The 23,633-nt window shown below is 50.5% G+C and overlaps 1 protein-coding gene across 1 annotated transcript in view; it reads right to left on the bottom strand.

Moving 5' to 3' along the window:
* The window catches only part of LOC119954509 (acyl-CoA-binding domain-containing protein 5-like), a 126,113-nt gene that overhangs the window by 67,469 nt on the left and 35,011 nt on the right, over positions 1-23,633 (bottom strand). Inside the window, 6 exon segments of the mRNA XM_038779800.1 lie at positions 131-243; positions 4,239-4,436; positions 7,748-7,945; positions 17,162-17,287; positions 21,207-21,220; positions 21,222-21,307. Of these exon segments, the coding sequence (XP_038635728.1) occupies positions 131-243; positions 4,239-4,436; positions 7,748-7,945; positions 17,162-17,287; positions 21,207-21,220; positions 21,222-21,307 (735 nt within the window).

The following is a 23,633-nucleotide window of genomic DNA, read 5'->3' on the forward strand; positions in this document are numbered from 1 at the left end:
GTATATTGAACCACTAATGTGCTTCATCTCATCCTTGAAAATAGTTTTAATTCGAAGTTATAATCATATAGGACAAAATGTATGTTTTTCTCCTAATTGTAATTAAACTTTAACCCTGAATACCGCTTACTTTGTCTTGGTCCAGTTCTTCCACAGAGTCACAGAACAATTCACTTTCTGAGTCACTGGTGAAATGATTCTGATCGGCTACTTCCACTGTCACGGTGTAACTGTTGCTACTTTCTGAAGATCAAAAGTTGAAATTTTTCAAAATTAAAATTGACATGAAGCAAAGAAAGCCAAAAATCTACAACATTTTGAGTTCCAGCTTTCGTGTCACATAAGTCTTTACTAGATTCATTTTATCTCCTGCATTACTGGCTCTTTGCCAGGGTTTCTGAACATAACACACTTTTTATAGTAGCGGTGGGAAACCTACGGCTCGGGGGGGAGGGGGGGGGGGGGAGTGAAGGGGGGACCATAGCGGCTCGGCGGGGGGACCACATGCGGCCCATCTTGGTTCGGAGTGGGGCCCATGAGGCATTTTGTTGACTGTAGCCCAGGTGCAGGATTGCACATTCCACTTCCGTTCTTGTAATTTCTTTCCTAGCGGTACGACTGAAGCGATTCACACGTAAAACGAGGGCAGGTGAAGTGAGATGTGTGCTTCGTGCTCACAACATAGACTGTAAGAGCCATGTGGTCCCTCTGCATCGAAAAAGTGTAAATATTTATTTTGTTCTTACCATTTGAAGCTGATGATAGTTCTATTAATATATAACTGATTAAGCATTATCTATTACTCATTGTGAAATATTTGCCGTATATTAAATGGATTTAATTTTATCATCAGGTTAGTGTTTGCGGCCCATTGAGATGAAAGAGGGACACTCGTGAGGCCCACTCCCTGCCCATCACTGTGACTGAAGTGTCAGGACTGGGACCAATTTCCAGGTGGGTAAAGAAATGATTGCTTCAAAAGGACAGGCTATGCTTTTAAATGCGCAAAATGTAGTCTTTATAACTGATTTCTTATCCCTCTCAACTAGGAAGCAAGGCACTGATAGCGTGACAGCCATTTTATAAGAAAAAAAACTTGGGAGAGCAAAAGAAATGAGTGTAACCTTCACACAGGCTCCCTCAGACTTTCTGACCAAATGTCATGGAGAACACGTGAGCCTCCTTCAGAATAGAGTTCACTTGTAGAATGGTGAACTGCTTCAAATGACGCATAAACTCTAGCAAAATGGTGTCCTAATCTCTGAGGAGCCAGTCTGGCTAGTACATTCAGCTCCTCAGTGGTGAAAATAATTCTCCTTCTGAGGGCAGGATTTACCAGCTGTTCACGCCGGCGGGAATATTCGGGTCCCACGACAGCGCACGGGATTCCTGGCGGCGTGGGTTGGGACAGGTGACGGGAAATCCCGTTGACAACGACGGGCATGATGGACATGCGCGGGTTTGACGCATATGCGCGATGACGTCATCCGCGTATGCGCGGGTTGGAGCCGTCCAGGCAGTTTTTGCTGACGGGCCACCTGCGCCGCTGAAAAAACGCAGCGGGGTGGTCAGTAAATCCTGCCTTCAAAGCGTGGGCTAGCCCAGTGAGAATCGCCTCAGGGCCCAATCTACCCGAAGGGGGACAGAGTCATAGTGTGCCGATTAGCCAGGTGTTTCCCAACGCTCGGAGCGCCGCCTGATCCCAGTTTGTGGGGATCAGCACTGAACGGCGTTTGCCCGAGGTCTCCAAGTCGAGGGAGTTAGATCCCACACCTTGGTTAGATTTCAGGAATGCAGGGCGGCACGGTGGCGCTGTGGTTAGCACTGCTGCCTACGGCGCTGAGGACCGGGTTCGATCTCAGCCCTGGGTCCGATCCCGCCCCTGGGTCACTGCCCGTGTGGAGTTTGCATATTCTCTCGTGTCTGCGTGGGTTTCGTCCCCACAACCCAAAGATGTGCAGGTTAGGTGGATTGGCCACACTAAATTGCCCCTTAATTGGAAGAAAATAATTGGGTGCTCTAAATTTATTAAAAAAGAGATCTCGGGAATGCATATTAGTCTCACTCTAATATGCAGATTTGCCTGAAAGTGATCCCACCCTCAATGGGAGGATTCACATTGCAAAATCTCACAAGATCATGTTGGCTCTCACGATGCGCAGCGAAACAGGTTGATCCCGGAAGAGGGATTCCCGGCATCTACCGGTCGCGTTGCTTTTCGGGTGCAATGCAACTGGTAGATCTCGCCCTAAGTGTGGTTAGATAGCAGTGGGGAACTCACCGAGAGAGCCGGGGAGTAACTCCCAACAAAGCCCGCCACAACCGACACTTCAAAACTTTTCCATTAGATCTTCCCGCCAACTCTATCCCAAATCCCACTTTTGTTCCATTTGCAGGACTTCTTGTAATTGAAACGAAGGCCATAATTATGACCTCAGTGTGCATTTATTGCAGGAAGGAGAGTTGGGAAGAGGAGTTGGGAAGGAAAGGCCTGGAAGATCGGTTTTCCAAACGTCCTGCAGCTTTAACTACGGATGCCTTTTGGCAGGTTTCCTGCCTGTTTGAGAGGCTGGTTGCCTCTCGGGTGGGAATCCTGCAGCATAGGCTCAGAACTCAGCTGACATCAAGTAGTTGTATTGGAGGGGTAGGTCTGATTGCAGTGGGGCTTGGGGGGAAGGGGGGTGGCGGGGAAGGTGAGAGGGGCTGAAAGATCTTTGATGAGGGTAGGGTGGGGAAAGGTGTCCCTTTTACAAGCAAGCATGTTGGGCTTGGAAGAAACACTCCTGCCCATCCTGACCCACAAGCAGGGCTCCAAAGGCATTTACTGCATGAAGGCAGCCCTTCTCATCTCCTTTTACCTGTCGGGTTTCCCAAGGCGAGGGTGTGGTTAAAAATATAATCACTGTTAAAATTAAAGCATGCGGCCTCCTTGAAATGTTTGAATGATGGCGGATTAGTCACTCGCCCCTTGTGGTAGTATGACTAGAGGTATTTATACAGCAGTCCAGGGGGAGGAGTCATGGGCGGAGCCAAGGGTGGAGCCCTGTACAAACTCCTGAGCATTCCGAGAGCTACTCCTAGTACCTGGGAGTGTGTGCTGCTATTGGTGGAGAAGGCTTGCTGCTCAATGGCCCAAGTGTTGCTTTCTCATTAGTCAAGACGAAGGTGTGGTGAATGCCAGTCTGTTCTGTAGTCTGCTGCTAGAAGTCTCACAAGAGTAGCCCTCGTATTTAGCGACTGATGCCCGTGACGTATCGTGGGAAATTACCTGCCGTCCACTTAGCACCTTACCCTCTTTGGTGAATGTAACTTAGTAATTCACACTGTATTTACCAATACCATTGTAAGCGCAGTAGCGTTATCCGACCACTAGGGGGAGTAGCTCTGGGAATGCTCAGGAGTTTGTACAAGGCTCCACCCTTGTCTCCGCCCACGACTCCTCCCCCTGGACTGCTGTATAAATACCCTTGTCCAGAGCCAGCCTGCAGTTCATCAAGAGTTCAAAGGGTAACAGGCTGGCTCTGTAGTAAGTAGATTAAAACCACTGTTCATATCTTAAAGCACGTGTCTAGTGAATTGATGGTTCCATCAGAAGGTAGCTCCGCCCAATGAGGCGGGGTATAAGAACCCGCGTTTCCCTGCAGCCGTCTTTCTTTCTGTACTCAAGCTGCTGGGGAAACATCTTGTAGATTAAAGCCTTCAATTCGGACTACTCCTTTGTTTCTGTGGTTATTGATCACGCATCACCCCATATCCCACACACACTGAAAATAGATGCAGCAGGTTTGACTTGCATTGGAATTCTAGTTTTTTCAACCACTCATCCAAAGCAAATACCTCTTCCCACTCTTTGAAAGAAATGAAATGAAATGAAAATGAAAATCGCTTATTGTCACGAGTAGACTTCAATGAAGTTACTGTGAAAAGCCCCTAGTCGCCACATTCCGACACCTGTCCGGGGAGGCTGGTACGGGAATCGAACCGTGCTGCTGGCCTGCTTGGTCTGCTTTAAAAGCCAGCGGTTAGCCCTGTGAGCTAAACCAGCCCCTGTCCAATTGAGTTTCTTCCCTCATTGCCCAACGTTATTTTCGCCTTTCAACTGTCCATTCAATTCCTTGTTGGAAGTTACTATTGAATCAGCATCATCCACCTTCTCAGTCAGTGTGTTCCGGGTCATTTCAGTTCACTGTTAATTCTCACCTCCCCTCTATTTCACTTTTATCATAAAATCCCCATACCTGTGGTGTCATGAAGCTGTGAGGGGTGCTCCTGAGGTAGCCTTGACCTCACGATTTCCTTTGTTGCATCCAACAGAGTGACCCCAAGCTCTGGATCAAAATCGCCACCTTCTGGATAAATGCCATCAGCTTGATATGTCTCACTGTTACTGTCACCATCTTGGCTGATCTCATTCCCATTAAATCGAACTGCTTTTCCTACAAAAATAAATCCATATTTAAAGATTTTATTACATTATTTCAATATTTGCTACCAATTAAATTGCATATTCCTTCTCCAGAATATTTAAAGTGACAGAGGCATTTAGGACACACAAGGAGGCCATTCGGCCCATCGAGTCCAGGCAGTGCACAGTCCGGCCCTCGGTGAATTTACCTTTCTGTTCGGGTTTCAACATCACATCCTTCAGTTCTAATTACTGCCTCTAGTTCTCATGGCTTTTTAATTTAATGAATAATCTTTATTGTCACAAGTAGGCTTACATTAACACTGCAATGAAGTTACTGTGAAAAGCCCCTAGTCGCCACATTCTGGCGCCTGCTCCGGTACACAGAGGGAGAATTTAGAATATCCAATTCACCAAACAGCACGTCTTTCGGGGCTTGTGGGAGGAAACCGGAGCACCCGGAGGAAATCCATGCAGACATGGGGAGAACGTGCTGACTCTGCACAGACAGTGACCCAAGCCGGGAATCGAACCTGGGACCCTGGAGCTGTGAAGCAACAGTGCTACCCACTGTGCTACCGTGCCGCCCATTGTATGTTAACACACAGTATTCATCTACTATTTGCCCATTCAAGTTTTGTTTCATTCCCTTTCAGATCTGTCTGATCTGGCCTTCAGTATCAGTGATTCTTAAACCTGATTCCGTGGACTCCTGGAGGTCAGTAAAGATTTTTCAGAGGCTCCGTGATATAATCGCTCGAGTATGTTAGAGAGTGGTAAAGACAAGGAGGGAAAGAGAAGGAAGAATAAAAGCCAAGTCACCCACTTCATATGAGTGGCAGTTTGTGAAAGCTGGTGGGAATCCTGTTGCTGTTGTGATGTTGGGATGCATTTAAATTGGACTCATGCAGCGAGCAAGTGCCATTATCGCGGTACCTGGCCCACTAAGCATTTTCAGCATTTTCTGTTCATATTATGCATAGAATCCGTACAGTGCAGAAGGAGGCCAATCGTGCCTTCATCGACCATCTGAAAAAGCACTCTACCTAGGCCCAGACCCCCACCCTATCCCTGTTACCCTGTGACCCCATATAACCTTTGAACACTAAGGGGCAATTTTAGCCTGGCCAATCCACCTACCTGCACATCTTTGGACTGTGGGAATAAACCGGAGAATCCGGAGGAAACGCAGGCAGAGTAGGGGAAGAGGTTGCAGGGCTACAGGAAATGGTATCTTTCTGCACTGTAGAGATTCTATGGATAATATGAAGAGAAAATGCTGAAAGCGAGCTGTGGGCCAGGTTATAATGGCAAACTCCACACAGTCACCCAAGGTTCATGGACATAGGTCCATGGCGCTATGAGGCAGCAGCGCTAACCACTGTTGATGGTCTAAAAGTGCACATTTGAACAAATAGGCATTCAAGCTATTGCCCCTGGGATAGTGCGGGTGAACATGAGTTATGGACTTTGTTTCTTTTTAGATTGGTAAGTATAATCTATAATCTATAAATGTAGTCCAGCAATCTATTGTTTTGAAACACCAAGGCCAGGATTCTCCTACCTCCCACCGGGTCAGAGAATGCCCGGGGGGAGGCGCGAATCCCACCCCGTCGCCCCGACGCCGGCTGCCCTATTCTCAGGCGCTGTTTTTCAGGTGGCGGTGGGATGCCCGCCCCACCCTTCGCAGGCCATTGACAGCAGCCCCCCCCCGCCCCAGGCGATTCTCCAGGCCCCGATGGGCCAAGCGGCTGTCCAGTTTCGGCCAGTCCCGCCGGCGTGAATTACTCACCTCACATATGGTGGGACCTGGCAAGTGAGTGTGCGGGGCCGGTCCTCAGGAGGCGTGGAGGATCCGATTCCGCCCCACGGTGGCCTGGCCCGCGATCAGGGCCAAGTGATCTGCGGGCAGGCTTGTTCCGTGGGGGGGGGACTTCATTCCTCTGCGCCGGGCCCCTGTAGGGCTCCGCCATATTGCCCGGGGGCCAGCGCGGAGAAGAGAACCCCCGCACATGCGCGGAAATACGCCGGCCGGTCCGCGCATGCGTGAGATCACGCAGGCCCTTCGGCGCCGGCTGGAGCAGCGGGGACGACTCCGGCGGCGGCCTAACCCCCTAGAAAGGTGAGAATTCCTCACTTTGGGGGGGGGGGTGTTGACGCCGGAGTCATTGGCGCCGGTTTTCCCACCGGTGTGGGGACATAGCCCCATTTTCAGAGAATCCCGCCCCAATTGTCTGGAAATTCTTTGTGCAGACCCAAGCAAAGCACGTATCCTTTTAAAACAGTATTTTGGGAACATTCTGAATTTGGATAAGTAAAACTACTTTTGTTACTGCTTTGTAACATTTTATCATTGTGCTATGCTTCAGGTGAATATTTATAGCAATGGGTGTTTTCCAGTTCACACACTTGTGGTGAGGCATCCTAACATCATTCTACAATCCAGAAAATTTCTAAATCCAGAAAAGTCTTGGTCCCACACATTTTTGACTGGAGAGGTTATAGTGTTGCATTTGTGGGACATTTTGTATTGGAATCAAGGCCATAATTATGACTTCAGTGTGAATTCAGTGCAGGAAGGAGAGTTGGGAAGGGCAGTTGGGAAGGGGTGGCCTGGAAGATCGGTTTCCCAAACGTCCCACAGCTTTAACTATAGATGCCTTTGGGGAGGTTTGCTGCCTGATTGAGAGGCTGGTTGCCTCTAGGGCGGGAATCCTGCAGCACAAGGTCAGAACTGAGCTGACATCAAGTAGTTGCATTGGAGGGGAAGGTCTAACTCAGTGGGGGTTGGGGAGGGGGGAGATGGGAGGGGATGACAAGTCAGCGTGTTGGGCTTGGATGAAACCCTCCTGCTCATCCTGACCCACAAGCAGTGCTGCAAAGGCACTTACTGCATGGATGCAGCCCTTCTTACCTCCTTTTACCCGTCGGGTTTCCCAAGGCGAGGGTGTGGTTAAAAATATAATTGCTGTTAAAGTTAAAACATGCGGCCTCCTTAAAATGTTTGAAAGATGGCGGACGGTCACTCGCCCCTCATCCCACTGAAAGCAGGGGCAGCAAGTTTGAGATGCGTTAGGATTCTAGTTTTTCAACCACTTGTCCAAAGCAAATACCCTTTCCTACTCTTTGAAGGAGCTGTCTGTCCAATTGAGTTTCTTACCTCACTGCCCAACATTATTTTCGCCTTTCAAATATCTATTCAATTCCTTTTTGAAAGTTATTATTGAATCAGCATCATCCACCCTCTCAGGTAGTGTGTTCCGGGTCATTGCAGTTCACTGTGATCATAATTCTCACCTCCCCTCTATTTCACTTTCCCCATGATCATAAAAATCCCCATACCTGTGGTGTCATGAAGCTGTGAGGGGTGTTCCTGAGGTAGCCTTGACCTCACGGTTTCCACTGTTGTGTCCAACCGAGAGACCCCAAGTTCTGGATCAAAATCGCCATCTTGTGGATAAATGCCATTGGCTTGATATGTCTCACCGTTACTGTCACCATCTTGATTAATCCCATTTTCATTAAATCGAACAGCTTTTCCTACAAAAATAAATCCATATTTAAAGATTTTATTACATTAAATCTTTTCAATATTTGCTACCAATTAAACCGTTAAATAAAGAGGTCATTCAGCCCATTGAGTCTGCACCGAGCCTCCAAAAGAGCACTTTACCTAGGCCCACTCCCCCACCCTATCCCCTTAACCCGCACATTGCTCATGGCCAATCCACTTTAACTTGCACATCTTTGGACACTAAGGGGCAATTTAGCATGGCTAATCCACCCAACCTGCACATCTTTGGACTGTGGGAGGAAACTGGAGCACCCATAGAAAACCCATGCAGACACGGGGAAAACGTGCAAATTCCACAGACAGTCATCCAAGACCGGAATTGAACCCGCTCCTTGCTAATTATTGTGCCACCGTGCCGCACATTGGGCGCGATTCTCCGCTCCCCACGCGGCGTGAGTGATGGAACCATCAATTCACCAGACATGTGTTTCCGATGTGAATCTAGGCTTTAATCGACTTACTTCAGAGCCAGCCTGTTACCTGTCGATGAACTCGTAGTGACCCAGGATGACTCTGGATACGGATACTTATACAGCTGCACTAGGGGGAGGAGTCGTGGGCGTATCCAAGGGTGGAGCCCACTACAAGTTCCTAAGTGCTCCCAGCGCTACTCCCCCTAGTGGTAGGATGGCGCTACTGCGCTTACATTAACAGTGTGAATTAGTATATATACATTCATATATTACATTCACCACATTCACCCCCTGCAAAAAAAAAATCAAGTCCGGCGGGGGTGGTGGTCTAGTCTAACGTCAGTCTGTCCGGCGGTCGGATTGTCCGCTGAGACCTGCGGAGCACCGGGGTTTCAGCCTCTTGTGGTGGCTGGACGGGTGAAGTGTGTTGGGGTACGATGGCGGACTCCAGGGGGGGTTGTATTCGAGCTTCATACTCTCCTGGTTCGACCGGTGACTGGGGGCTGGCCGGCGCAGGTGCGCGGGACTGGTGGAGCGAGCTCGTGGGCTCGGGAGCGCAGGGGGGCGGCAGCATGGGGTGTAGGGTGAGAGATCCTTCTGTGGGGGCCAGATTCCGGAGGGATACAATGTCCTGACGGTTGTCAGGGAACTCGACGAATGCGTACTGGGGGTTGCAGTGGAGCAGGCGCACCTTCTCAACAAGGGGGTCGGGTTTGTGCCCCCTGACGTGTTTCCTCAGGAGTACGGGGCCCGGCGTCCTCAGGCATGCCGGAAGTGAGACCCCCGTGGTAGTGCCCCTGGAAAAAATGAAGAGCCTCTCGTGAGGGGTCTGGTTGGTCGCCGTACACAAGAGGGACCTAATAGCGTGGAGCGCGTCTGGGAGGACTTCATGCCACTGGGAGACTTGGAGCTTTCTAGACCGGAGGGTCAGTAGGACGGTCTTCCAGACCGTCGCGTTCTCCCTTTCCACCTGCCCGTTCCCCCTGGGGTTGTAGCTGGTAGTCCTGCTTGAGGCAATGCCCTTTTCGAGCAGGTACTGACGCAGCTCGTCGCTCATGAAGGATGAACCCCGGTCGCTGTGTACGTAGCTGGGGCAACCAAACAGGGTGAAGATACTATGCAGGGCCCTAATGACTGTGTGGGAGGTCATGTCGGGGCACGGGATAGCGAATGGAAAGCGGGAGAACTCGTCTACGACGTTTAAAAGAAGTAGATGTTCTTGTTAGTTGAGGGGAGTGGCCCTTTGAAATCAATCGCAAGGCGTTCAAAGGGCCTAGAAGCCTTGACCAGGTGGGCCCTGTCTGGTCTATAGAAGTGCGGTTTGCACTCCGCACAGATCGGGCAGTCCCTGGTGACTGCTTTTACCTCCTTGTTGGAGAAAGGCAGGTTTCGGGCTCTGATGTAGTGGGCGAGCCAGGTGACCCCCGGGTGGCAGAGGTCATTGTGGATACTTTTTAATCGGTCGATCTGCGCGTTGGCGCATGTCCCGCGGGATGGGGCATCCGGAGGCTCGTTGAGCTTCCCGGGTTGATATTTGATATCGTAATTGTCGGTGGAGAGTTTGATCCTCCACCTCAGAATTTAATCATTTTTTATTTTGCCCCTTTGCGAGTTGTCGAACATGAAGGCAACCGATCTTTGGTCGGTGATGAGGGTGAACCTCCTACCTGCGAGGTAGTGCCTCCAGTGACGGATAGCCTCCACAATGGCTTGTGCTTCTTTCTCTACTGAGGAGTGTCGGAGTTCTGAAGCGGAGAGGGTATGGGAGAAAAATGCAACGGGTCTCCCTGCCTGGTTTAACGTGGCTGCAAGAGCTACCTCTGAGGCGTCGCTCTCTACCTGGAATGGGGTGGATTCATCCACTGCCCGCATGGCTGCTTTGGCGATGTCCTCCTTGATGCTGTCGAAGGCCTGGCGTGCCTCGGCTGACAGGGGAAATCATGTGGTCCTAAAGAGTGGGCGGGCTTTGTCCGCATATTGAGGGACCCACTGGGCGTAGTAAGAAAAAAATCCCAAGCACCGTTTGAGGGCCTTGGGACAATGAGGGGGAGGGAGTTCTAAGAGGGGGCGCATACGGTCCGGGTCGGGGCCCAGGACTCCGTTTTCCACGACATAGCCGAGGATGGCTAGTCTGGATGTGCGGAAAATGCATTTCTCCTTGTTGTACGTCAGGTTGAGTTTCTGTGCCGTCTGGAGAAAATGGTGGAGGTTGGCGTCGTGGTCCTGCTGGTCATAGCCGCAGATGGTGACATTGTCCAAGTACGGAAACTTGGCCCGCAGCCCGTACTGGTCCACCATTCGGTCCATTGCTCGTTGGAACCGGGACCCCATTAGTGACACCGAAAGGGACCCGGAGGAAATGGAAGAGGCGGCCATTGGCCTCGAATGCCGTGTAGTGGCGGTCCTCCGGGCGGGTTGGGAGCTGGTGGTATGCAGACTTCAGATCCACCGTGGAGAAGAGCCAATACTGGGCGATCTGATTTACCATGTCTGCAATCCTGGGGAGGGGATACGCGTCGAGGAGCGTAAATCTTTTTATGGTCTGACTGTAGTCGACCACCATACGGAATTTTTCCCCGGTCTTAACGACCACCACCTGAGCTCTCCAGGGACTATTGCTGGCCTCTATAACCCCCTCACTGAGTAGCCTTCGGACCTCTGCTCTGATCAATACCCTATCCTGCAGGCTATACCGCCTGCTATGAGTGGCCACGGGTTTACAGTCCTTAGTGAGATTGGCAAAGAGAGGAGCGGAGGGATTCGCAGCATAGCGAGGCTGCAGATCGTGAGTGGGGGCAGGGGCCCTCCGAAGCTGAGGGTGAGGCTCTTGAGGTTACACTGGAAGTCTAGGCCTAATAAGAGTGGCGTGCAGAGTTTGGGCAAAACGTAAAGTTTAAACTTCGAGTAATTAGTGCCTCGGATTGTGAGTGGCGCGGCGGTGCGCCCCTGGATCTGGACCGAGTGGGAGCCTGAAGCGAGCGCGATAGTTTGCTGCGCGGGGAAAACGGGGAGCGAACAGCGTCTTACCAGGTCTGGGTGTATGAAGCTCTCTGTGCTCCCGGAGTTGAAGAGGCATGCCGTTTGTACCCGTTGATATGGACCTCTGCCATCGAGTTTCGTAGGTTCTTCGGTCGGGATTGGTCTAGGGTGACCACGCTGAGTTGCGGGTAGTCGGCGGCTCGATCAGCTGTGCTGGAGTGGCCCCGTGATGACTGCCCTCTGAGTTCATAGTCTTGTTCGAATTCCTCCGCTGAGTTGTCCGAGCGCGGAGATGCCGATCGGGCCCATGGATCGCACGTGGTGGGCGGCGAGGAAGATGGCGTCCAAGATGGCGGCCCCCATGAGTCGCACGTGGCGGGCAGTGAGGAAGATGGCATCCAAGATGGCGGCCCCCATGAGTCGCACATGGCCGGCCGCGTGGTGGAGGTTTTCCAAGATGGCGGCCCCCATGAATCGCACGTGGCTGGAGGGGGCGGAGTCGGGGCATAGGCCGCAGCGTTTCGGGCCCCGCGGGGCTGAGAGTGCGGGGAGCGGCTACTGTGAGTCGCTGGGGATTTGGAAGCTGGGGCCCTTTTTGTGAGGCACACTCTAGCGTAATGCCCTTTTCGCCCACAGCTGCTGCAGGTCGCGTTGCGGGCCGGGCAGTGCTGCCGCGGGTGCTGGTTCTGGCCGCAGAAATGGCAGGCTGGAGCAGCATAGTGGCTTGCTGGGGCAGCATAGTGGCTGGCTGGGGCAGCATGGTGACTGGGCGGCCGCCTAGCACAGGCCTGGGAGAGTCGCTGGTCAGGGGCCCATGATTGGATCGCGGGGTCCGCGGTGAACGAGTTAAGGCTGCGGAAGGAGACCCCCATCGTGGTCGCGGCTTCCATAGTCGTTTCTAAGTCCTGGGCCCCCTTTTCCAACAGTCGTTGGCGCACATAGTTAGACCTGAGGCCCGCTACAAAAACATTGCGTACTGCCAATTCCCTGTGTTCAGCCGCGGTAACCGCTTGGTAATTACAGTCATTGGACAAATTGTTAAGTTCTCTCAGGAATTCGGCGAGTGATTCCGTAGGCCGCTGACGGCGCGTTGTAAACACATGGCGAGCGTAAACTTCATTAATTGGCCTTACATACATTTTTTCGAGAACTGCTAGCGCCGCAGTATATGAACTGGCCGAGTTTAGTTGCGTTGAGATTCTGTGGCTCACCCTCGCGTGCAGTAGACTCAGCTTCTGATCCTCTGTAGTTTCGGCTGTGCTTGCTTCGGCCAGGTAGGCCTTGACGCACCGGATCCAATGGGAGAATATTTCTTTAGCCTCTGCATCCTGCGGGTTGAGTTCCAGGGGTCCAGGCTTGAGGGCCGATTCCATAATCGATCTTACTGTTCTTAAGTCGATTAAATTGATGGAACCATCAATTCACCAGACACGTGTTTCCGATGTGAATCTAGGCTTTAATCGACTTACTTCAGAGCCAGCCTGTTACCTGTCGATGAACTCGTAGTGACCCAGGATGACTCTGGACACGGATACTTATACAGCTGCACTAGGGGGAGGAGTCGTGGGCGGAACCAAGGGTGAATCCCAGTACAAGTTCCTAAGTGCTCCCAGCGCTACTCCCCCTAGTGGTAGGATGGCGCTACTGCGCTTACAATAACAGTGTGAATTAGTATATATACATTCATATATTACATTCACCACAGTGGGAGAATCGCGGGAGTGCCCCCGGCAAAATTCACGCCCCCCGCGATTCTCTCTTCCCCCCCCCCCCCCGGCTCGGAAGAATCGCCGCTCACCGTTTTTCACGGCAAAAGGCGATTCTCCGACCCGGATGGGCCGAGCGGCCTGCCGATCGCGACCGTTTCACGATGGCGGCAACCACACCTGGTCGCTGCCGTTGTGAAACGGGTGAGATATGCCCGTTTGGGGCTGGTTGGGGGAGTACAGGGGAAAGAGTACCACGACTGTGCTCGGGAGGGGACAGGCCCACGATCGGTGCCCACCGATCGTCGCGCCGGCGTCTCAATCGGATGCACTGTTTCCCCTCCGCTGCCCCGCAAGATCAAGGCGTCACGTCTTGCGGGGCGGCTGAGGGGAAAGACGGCCACCGCGCATGCGCGGGTTCGAGCTGTCAGCGTCGTGACGTCAGCCGCGCATGCGCGGGTTGGAGCCGGCCAACCTGCGCATGCGCGGCTGACGTCATTAGGCGCGCCGGCCGCGTCATTCTCGGCGCGACGCCCCCGCGGCCGAGATGTACGGAGCACCGCTCCTAGCCCCGCCGGGAGGGGAGAATAGGGGGCGAGGAGCGGCCTCCGAGGCTGTCGTGAAACTCGGCCGAGTTCACGACGGCCCTCCCGATTCTTCACGGGAGCGGAGAATTCCGCCCTTAATCTCTTGTTGGTTTTGTTCTTGAAATTGCGGAAAAGCTGTCGGTTGGATTTACCTAAATCTTCCACCGTGTTACAAAGACATACATATCCTTTGTGAGTAGATAACACTGAGAAACTGGGCTGGTGTTTGCACAGATCTATAACAGATTCCCGAGAATGTCACATTGAAGTGATGACTCCATAATAGAAGTGAGGAGGAGGAAATTTGTATGATCATGGGTGTTTTTCCAAAATTAAAATAATAATTTGCTTTGAGACGGTTAACATTTAAATGGGGTGATACTTCTGTTAATATTGATTTGGACGAGAGCTGTTTATATTTGGTGTGATCTGATTGTCTGTGCACAATCTTTAATCACATTAGAAGATGTGTTAGATATGCACTAGAATGTTCAGGGTGTCGCCCTTTCCATCTCTGGCTTGTCTGGTCTGTCTTATACTGTAATTTCATATAAGTATTATTAAAACATTGCTGACACGCAGCACTTTCATGTTATGAGATTACTTACTGCAATATTGATTGAGGGTCTGTGATTAGGAATCCATTTGTAATGGCGTCCCTCAATCTAGACAGCACTTCACTATATGTCATTTATATCTTTCAATACCTCACCAATGGTGTTTACTATTTTATACAGCTTTGTCTTTTCACTATACTTAAAAATCACAATTCCTGCCCACCCTTGCCAACCATACGCTTAAGGCATTTCTCTCTCCACCCCCTCCAGGTTTAAACTCATATGCACGACTATATCCACCCTCAGCAACAATTCCATTCAGGTAGAATTTGTCCCTTCTATACAGTCAACCTCCCGCAGGTTTGCTGCAGGGCGGAGAATCACCCCGCTATCCAACAGCACTTTGCCATTTTGTTTTGGCCTCTGGGAGTGTCTCCATGCAGAGGCTGTAATCAGATGCATATCAGACTGGTGAGCTGGAGCTCGCCAGCAGGAAAGGCACCTCCAGATCGGGGCACCATTTCGAAGACTGCCAAATTCCCCCTCCCCCCCCACCACCATCACCACTTTCAGGCCCCCCAATGCTCTTTTGACTCCTTCCCTCTCCCAAATTTGGGGAGGCCTACAGGAGCCCCCTACCCGGGCAAGACCCCTGACAGTGCCAACTTGGAACCTGGGCACCATGAAACTGCCAGCCTGGCACCCTAGCAGTGCCAGGGTGCCCAGGTAGAGTGCCAGGGTGCAACCCTGCCCTGTTCCCGAACATCCGGGGGTCTCCAATGGCCTGGGAGAGCACCCCACGTACTGTTACACCTGGTCCGAAGTCGCCCAAGCGGGGCCAGTGACTCCCGGGCGCTGAGCGAATCCGCCATCCGAGTATTTATATTGAGATCTGAATCACACCCAGTGAGCAAGTCAGGTGACTCACGCAAGGTTTTGTGTCCGACGCGGGCCATGTTCCGTGGCTCGCGCACAATTCACCCGCTGTGCCCAGATCCACTTCGGGCGAAACGGGATCTCTTGAGTTGCATCTGATGTCTTTTCGCTTGGCACTCCTCTCCTCCAAAATTTGCTGCACTACCACTTTGATTACTGAGCAATCTGCAGCAGTTTTATTTCCATCCTAAATCGCCGTTCACTGGCTTCTGTGAAATTCCAATATCTCAAACTCAAATCACGTCAACACATTTGACTTTGCACTAACATCTTTCGGGAAAAGTATAGCCTTTAGCCATAACAGCAAGGAGCCCAATTTCCCAGTGCAGTAGGACATTGAATGGCAGTTCTTGTACTATGTCATACATCTCTGACAAGGAATTCTAAATGAACAGAGGGAGACAGGTTTGGTGGGAGCAGGAAAAATTGAAACATTAAAAAAGGTAGAGATCTGTATTCACAAAAATACTAAGAACAGCACCAAAATCACGTGTCTTTTTAAAATAAAGAAATGATTGTATTATTGTGCATCTGCTCCGGAGACACAATTTTATAGTCTAATACAGTAATTTACATATTTATATGCATCCATTTGCAGGGAAACAAATACACATTTTGACAACGATGCTAAAATTGGTGTCTAAACCAGTTCTTTGCTGTCATTTCCGATGTTTGTAAATAAAATATAAAATGTAGGAGCAAGTTCTTCCAATAAATTAATGAATCCAACGATCTAAGCTCAACTTGGGTCATGATATTAAAACAAATTGATGAAAGCAAGTGAGGAAAAAAGGCAGAGGCTTCTTTAATCTAACATTTAAAAATGAACATTTGATCTAAATATGCTTCTTTGATACCATCTTGGGCATTCCCTCAGGGTCAAGGATGACTTCATCGGCTGATTTCCCCTTTGAGGGGGACAGCTGACTTGTGGTGGTTTTACCTGAGGATCACCTCACCTCAGGCGAGGGGCAAGGTTGAGAAGGCGGGGCCTTCATGAACAACTTCAGCCTGTACCGGAATTGAACCTGGGCCATTGGCCTTACTCGTCATCACGAACTAGCTGTCTAGCCAACTGAGGTAACAGATTTAGCAGGATGCTGCCTGGGTTGGACAGTCTGAGCTATGAGAAACGATTGGATAGACTGAGGCTATTTTCCTTGGAACAGTGAAGATTGAGGGGGGACCTGGCAGAAGTATATAAGATTATGGGGTACATAGATAGGGTAGAACTTTTTCCATTAGTCGAGGGTGTCAATAACCAGTGGCCAAAGATTTAAGGTAAGAGGTAGAAGGCTAAGACGGGAGTTGAAGAGGAACATTTTCATCCAGAGGGTGGTGGGAGTCTGGCTGAAATGGAGGTTGAGTCGGAAACTCCAGTAACATTTAAGAAGCATTTAGATATTCGTCCACGCCACCAAAACCACTGGGGCTACAGGCCAAGTGCTGAAAAATGGGGTTGGTATAATCAGATCTTTGTTGGCTGGCATGGACACAATGGGCTGAATGGCCTCTTTTTGTGCTGTAAACATCTGTGAATTCGGGAAAGCAAGAAGAAGGATGGTGTAATAACCCCCACGAGACCCATGGGGTGGACCTGATTGATTTCCCCATGGGGTTCGTGGCATATGAGCTGAGGGGTGGAAGTGTAACAGTGGGGCTCACTAAAACTTATCGATACAAGCCAGCCAGGAAGAGAACCGGCATCATTGGATGGTCTGGGCTGGGATTAGATGTACTCCCCACTGCATTGTGGCTTTGCTTTGGCTTGTTGAATAAACCTTTCTGATTGAATCCTTCTCGGGGACTCCCATGATTGTAATAGGTAGAAAGATGGAGGGATCCAGCTAAGATAGCTATGAACACTACGGCCATGATTCAATCCACCTTAACACTGCTCATCCTTTCCATGTTGGCCTCAGACCCATGCAGATATTCATTGAAATTCATACGGTTAAGCAGATCCTCGTACTACAAGACCATAAGACATTAGAGCAGACTTACTGTTTGTTACCACATCTTGTTCCTGATCATTCTGCTCCTCTGAAGTCATGTTGCTCTCGTGGTTTTTAAGCATTCCATTCCCTGCAATATGTGGAGTCAACGTCAGGGGGGTTTCAACGTTTTCACCTAAAATCCCAGGCCAAAGTTTTGTCACAACATGAGATCAATGGAATTTAATTCGAGTGTATGCAGATTATTATTTAACAGAACATCTATTGTAACATAGGCTCACCAACTCTGTGATTCAATGAGGAGAATGTGCAGTGAAAAACACCCAAAACCTGTTTTCGTTTTGAATACAGTACATAAGCTGTTGTGCTTACATTGGCCTTCATTGCAAGAGGACTTGAGTACAGGAGCAAGGATGTCTTGCTGTAGCTCGGGCCTTGGTGCGAGTGAACCAGGAGTAGTGTGTGCAGTTTTGGTCTCCTTATCTAAGAAAGGATATACTTGCCATAAAGGGAGTGCAGCAAAGATTCACCAGACTGATTCCAAGGATGGCAGGGTTGTCATGTGAGGAGAGATTGGGTTGACTGCGCCTGTATTCACTGGAATTTAGAAGCAAGAGAGGGGATCTCATTGAAACATCGAAAATTCTGACAGAGCTGCACAGGACAGACTGGATGCAGGGATGATGTTTCCCGTGGATGCAGGGGGTGGGGGTGGGGGGTGGGTGTGGGGGTGGGGGGTGGGGGGTGGGTGGGGGGGGGGGAACTAGAACAAGGGGTCACGGTCTCAGGAAAAGGGTAGGCCATTTAGGGCTGAGATGAGGAGAGATTTCTTCATTCAGAGGGTGCTAAATTCACTACCACATAAGGCCGTGGAGGCCAAGTCATTGAGCGTATTTAAAAAAGAAATAGATTTCTCGATACTGAAGGCATCAAGGGGGTGTGGGGAGAGAGCAAGAGTGTGGCATTGAGATAGAGGACATTGAATGGTGGAGCAGGCTCGATGGGCCGAATGGCCTATTCCGTTTTCTATTTTCCATGTTTCTTTCTGATGACGGGAGCTGGTGATTACACATTGTTTACTGTGCTCGAGGAATGTCAGTATCCTTCATGATTAGTAATTTATTAGAGTTGCACACCTCTGCTGGTATATATGAAAGCAAGAACACCTCTCACCACTAAACAACGTAAGCCACTGAATCAGGACATCCAATGAAGCCATCTACTCACCTGTACTTTCTTCAATCAGCCCGTGTCAGTAGCTGCAGGGGAATGGAATGTGACTGGATGTAATGAGCCATTAACCTGGGTGCTTTTCATACGTTTTGGTCCTATCCAAAACTGGAAGGAGGTTTTTAGGGTAATCTCTAACGTGGTGCCCGTGAAACTGGACTCAGGCCCGCAGGAGGCCATATTCGGGGTGTCGGACCAGCCGGGGTTGGAAACGGTTGCGGAGGCAGATGTTGTAGCCTTCGCCTCGTTGATTGCCCGAAGGCGGATCCTGTTAGGGCGGAGATCAACCTCTCCACCCTGTGCCCTGGCCTGGCGGGGGACCTGCTGGAATTCTTGACTCTTGAGAAGGTCAAATTTGAACTGAGGGGAAGGATGGAGGCGTTATTCATTATTTTATTTCGAGAATTGGATTACATTGAACATGGGGGGGGGGGGGCAGGCGCCGGAATGTGGCGACTAGGAGCTTTTCACAGTAACTTCATTGAAGCCTACTCGTGACAATAAGCGATTTTCATTTCATTTTTTCATTTTTCAAATTTGGGAGAAAATGTGAAAAAGGAGGAGAATAAAAATATTTTAAAAACAAAAACACTGGGTGCTTTGTTTTCAGGAGGGGAACTGCCCATCAGAGACTCCCATGGAGAACTCTCATCAGAGACTGAAGAGTGAAAAATCATTGCATTTTCACTTATCCTTCCTTAAGAGAGGTAAGTGCAGTGAAATCACATGCTGGAGTGATTGGAATGCACTTAGTGCAATGTACATCTCTTTGATGTGAGCAAAGTTTACAATTGGGGTTTCACCACTTAAGCCACTCAAGCTGAAGGGATATGAACAGATCAATGCGACAGATGGTTCTTATGAATTGTCAATTACAAACCACTACTCAAAAGCCATGAATGGGTTATAGGTAGTGAATCTGTGGGAACCAGATGCAGGCACAGCTGCTCACTTTTGAGGAATGGACACTGGAGCTGCAAGGTAAGTATTACAGCTATAATGCTTCCCAGAGTCCCTGTCTTGACTGCTTTCCAGCTTCCAAACAGGGGCCTCTTTTCTGGGAGGAGGGGTGGGGTCTGTGTAGTAGGTTCCTTTAGACAGGAGGTCCCTGTGGGGAGTCCCCCTATTAAACGGGACCCTGTGAGGAGTCCCTCTATCTCAGGTGTCCCTGGGGGAGTCTCCCCATTCCAGAGTTCTCAGGGGGGGGGGGGGGTGTCGCCCAAGCAATTAGTGGGATGGGGGCTGCTATGTGGTGAGTGTGGGGGGGGGGGGGTGGTCAGGGCTGATTTGCAGTGCGGGGGATGGTCTCGGATGGTCTCCACCATCATGGTCATGGCATGTTGTACCTCGCCATGGACCAATGTTGCCCCCTTGGCCCACCAAGAGGTCCACCATGTCAGGTTCATGCTTGTAGAGACCACAAGTAAAGCTCATCCGCTTGATTCCCGGCTGCAGCGACCGGGGAATCACGGGAGGGTGGAGCGTAGGTCGCGGCCCGCTAGATGGATGCAAATGGGTCAGTGAGGAGTCGGAACCTGCCGTTTGGCTTGGCGGCTGGTGCCAATCTCAATTTTGCCCCGATGCCCGATTCTCCGTCACATCGGGAATGTATTCTGAGCATCCAGGGGACAGAGGATCCCACCCAAAATCTCTCTCGATTCTCTCTCCACCTAAATGCACGTGGAACAGATGAAGCACACATTTACATTTGTTTCTATGGTCCATGTTTTCCTGGAACAGGTCTCTAGCCCGAAGCATAATAAATCCCATCAGGAATTCAGGAGAAGCTTCTTTGCCACAGATTGGTTAGAATGAAGAGTCTGCTAGCACAAGGAGTACTTGCAGGTAAATAGCGTAAATGCGTTTAAGGGGAAGCCAGATTAATAATTCAGGGAGAAAATAATACACATGTTCGGACATAAAAAGGTTGGAAATTGGCTCGTGTGGTTTTAATCCCAGCACAGACCAGTTGGGCCAAATGGCCTCTTTCTGTGCTGTAGACTCTGTGTAATTAATTTATATGATAAAGAAGTAACGTTCCTCATCATGTATAGTGCACTGTCCTCATCAGTTCAGGAACTGTCATCTATTGAAAGAAGGCTGCTAAGGTTTGGCAGTGGGGTAGGTGTTTGTGAAAAGAACATTTTACATTGAGTTGTTCTGTGCTCACCAGAATCTTTGGGAACTAAGGTTTCTCCTTAACATTGAGAGCTAAAACAGGAACCCTGTAATGAGTTTGTGGATTTGGGTAATGTCTGCAATTGGAACGCATCGTTTAGTGGGTTATTCCTGTTAAAAACAAATGAAAAAATCTCACTCCGTTCAAAAACCCAGATCATAAATGCTGTAAAAAAGCAGAGCTCGCTCAAATCGCTTGACTTTTACTGTATTGAGCTTACCGTGGATCGGTTTTACCTAAATTAAATTGACGAGGCGGGGTGGAATGTTACATTCAGGTAACAAACTCAGTTGAAACAGAAAAACATAGCGTGATGTCAGCTCATTCAGACAATGTCACTTGTCCCAATGTTTCTCTCACATGGGCGTGGAGTCTGAGTGTGTGTTTAAGTGCAAGTGTCTGTGCGAGTGTGCAAGAAGATGTGTGTCAATGAGTAGAACTGGGTGCGTGAGAGAAGGGGCGATATGCATAACAACTTAATTATGGGAACCAGAAACTAGAGGTTCGGGGTCAATCTACTTAAACTATTAAACTGGGGGTTAAGGGTCAATCTTATTCTTCTGCTGCAAGTGAATTGGAGTGAAACTGCCTTCAGTCAATAACTATGGAAGCAAACCAAGTTCCTTCACCCCAGCTTTTTAACCATAAGCAAAGAAATATCCTCGGCCCCAATTTTTGGTCATACCTGGCACCTTCTTTGGGCATGTCCTTGACAACTTCATACAATGGCTCAAACAGATGGAAGTGCTGCTCCGCACCTTCTGATCCCGGCATCGTATCGATAAACTGGAGGAACAGATTTGAGAAGAGACCATTTAGAAACAAGTAGAGTATCACCCAACAATCGCTCAGCAATAGTTCCTCAGCTACTTTGCAAAAACAGAACGACAACATTAATGGCCAGACCGTGGTGTTCAGGGAATGATTTGAAAATTTGCAGCTGATTCAAAGATTGGAAATGTTGCCAGCTGTGATGAGGAGATGGACACGTTGGTGGACAAGTGGCAGATGAAGTTCAATACAGAGATGTGGGGCGCAATTCTCCCCACCCCTCCACGCCGGGTGGGAGAATGGCGGGGGTGCCGGGTGAATCACGCCATGTCGCACTGGCACCGGCACGCGATTCTCCCACCCACCCCAAACTGGCGCGCCGAGATTTACGGCAGGCCGCTCGGAGAATTACCGCTCACCTTTTGTAACGGGCGAGCGGCGATTCTCCGGCCTGGATGGGCCGAGCGACCTGCCCAATATGACGTGTTCATGCCGGCGCCGCAAGATCACTCCGATCTTGTGGGGCGTCCGCGTGGGGGATGGCAACCGCGCATGCGCAGATTGGCTGGCACCAACCCGCGCATGCGCGGGTGATGTAATTTACGCGGCGCCGCTTTTACGCGGCGCCAAGGCCCGGCGCGCGTTAATGACGCGGTGCCGCTCCTAGCCCCCCCCAGGGGTGGGAGAATAGGGGGCGAGGAGCGGCCTCCGACACCGGACTGAAACACTCCGGTTTTCACTCCGGCGTCGGCACTTACATTTTGGCAGGGAGAATAAGGACAGACAGTATAAAGTAAACAGGAAAACTCTAAATCAAGAACTGAAGGACCCCGGTGTAGATGTATGTAAGTCATTAAAGATGGAACGGCATGTTGACGGAGCAGTTAATAAAACAGAAAAAGCGGATTTCTCCCTTCCGGAGATGAAAGTGTTAATGCCAGGGCAGGATTCGTGGACTTCTACGACAGCAAAACTGCCGCCGCACCTGGACCGATTCAGCTATTGTTGAGGGGCTAGCACCGGTGCCACGTGGAACACAATCGATCCAATGAGAAAGGGTACCAGATTCGCGGGTTCGTGATTGACACTCAGGAGGCTGACAAGCTGCAGCCACATATACTCACTTCACTTCCCACACACACCAACCCAGCCATAAAGATGGCAGCGAGAACAGCAGCACTCCGTGTTATGGATGCCGAGCTTGAGGCCCTGCCCGATGCTCTGGAGGAGAGGTGGACGAACCTGTACTTACTTACAGGATACTGTGAAGCCTGGATAGCGTGGATGTGGAGAGGATATTTCCACTAGTAAGAAAAACTAGAACCAGAGGACACAATCACAGACTGAAGGGACGATCCTTTAAAGCAGACATGAGGAGGAATTTCTTCAGCCAGAGGCTGGTGAATCTGTGAAACTCTTCGGCAGAGGTCAAATCACTGAATGCATTTAAGACACAGATTGATAGGTTCTTGATTAATAAGAGGATCAGGGGTTATGGGGAAGAGGCAGGAGAATGGGGATGAGAAAAATATCAGCCATGATTGAATGGCAGAGCTGACCCGATGGACCGAGTGGCCAAATTCTGCTCCTATGTCTTAGGGTCTTTTGATCTTATGGGCCGGGAAGGAGGCTGCCAGTCGCCGCCATTTGCCGTGCCTGAGTGCAGGTGGCAGAGGCTGTCAGCGCCATCAGTAACACTGTTGGGACCAGCCAGCAGTGCCGTAAGAAACTGCACAACCTCCTCAGGGCACCCAGGGTGAGTGGGCAGCACTGTGCCCCTGGCACCAATCCCAATCCCACCCCCCCCAATACCCATTACCTAACACCACCCCCCACAACCCGGAGGAACCCCCATCCTGCACCACATGCCAGCACCCATACTGGCTGTCCTGGCAACTGAAGTAACCAGCTACCCACCCCCTGGCTGCCTGCGTCGGACTATCTAACGCTGCATTTTCTGTTTCCCCCCCACCTCCAGGAGAAGGCCACCCATAACCTGCAGGGGGTGAAAGGCTGACATGTTAGCATGGTGCATACCCCCACGCTCAACCAGCTCCAAAAGGCTACACGGTGGCTCCGGTTGGCACTGTGGACTCTGTCCCCTCATGTGCCCCTCCCCCATCCCCGCATCCATGGACCCATCGGTGCCCAGCACCATGGGGGCCTCTGGCGCGGCTCCCGTCCCGGCTGCTGTAGGTACCGTCAGCTGGTGCTGCCCATGCCAGCAGTAGGCTCCACGGCCCCCCCTCTGGTGCCCCCTTGTAGGGGCTGCTGTGGGTGTTGCCCTTGTGCGGACTGCGTGATGCCCTGCCGGCAGGTGGCGGCCGGTTTGGGGTGTATG

Source organism: Scyliorhinus canicula, chromosome 19 (genome assembly GCF_902713615.1).
Source record: "Scyliorhinus canicula chromosome 19, sScyCan1.1, whole genome shotgun sequence".
Taxonomy (NCBI): Eukaryota; Metazoa; Chordata; class Chondrichthyes; order Carcharhiniformes; family Scyliorhinidae; genus Scyliorhinus; species Scyliorhinus canicula.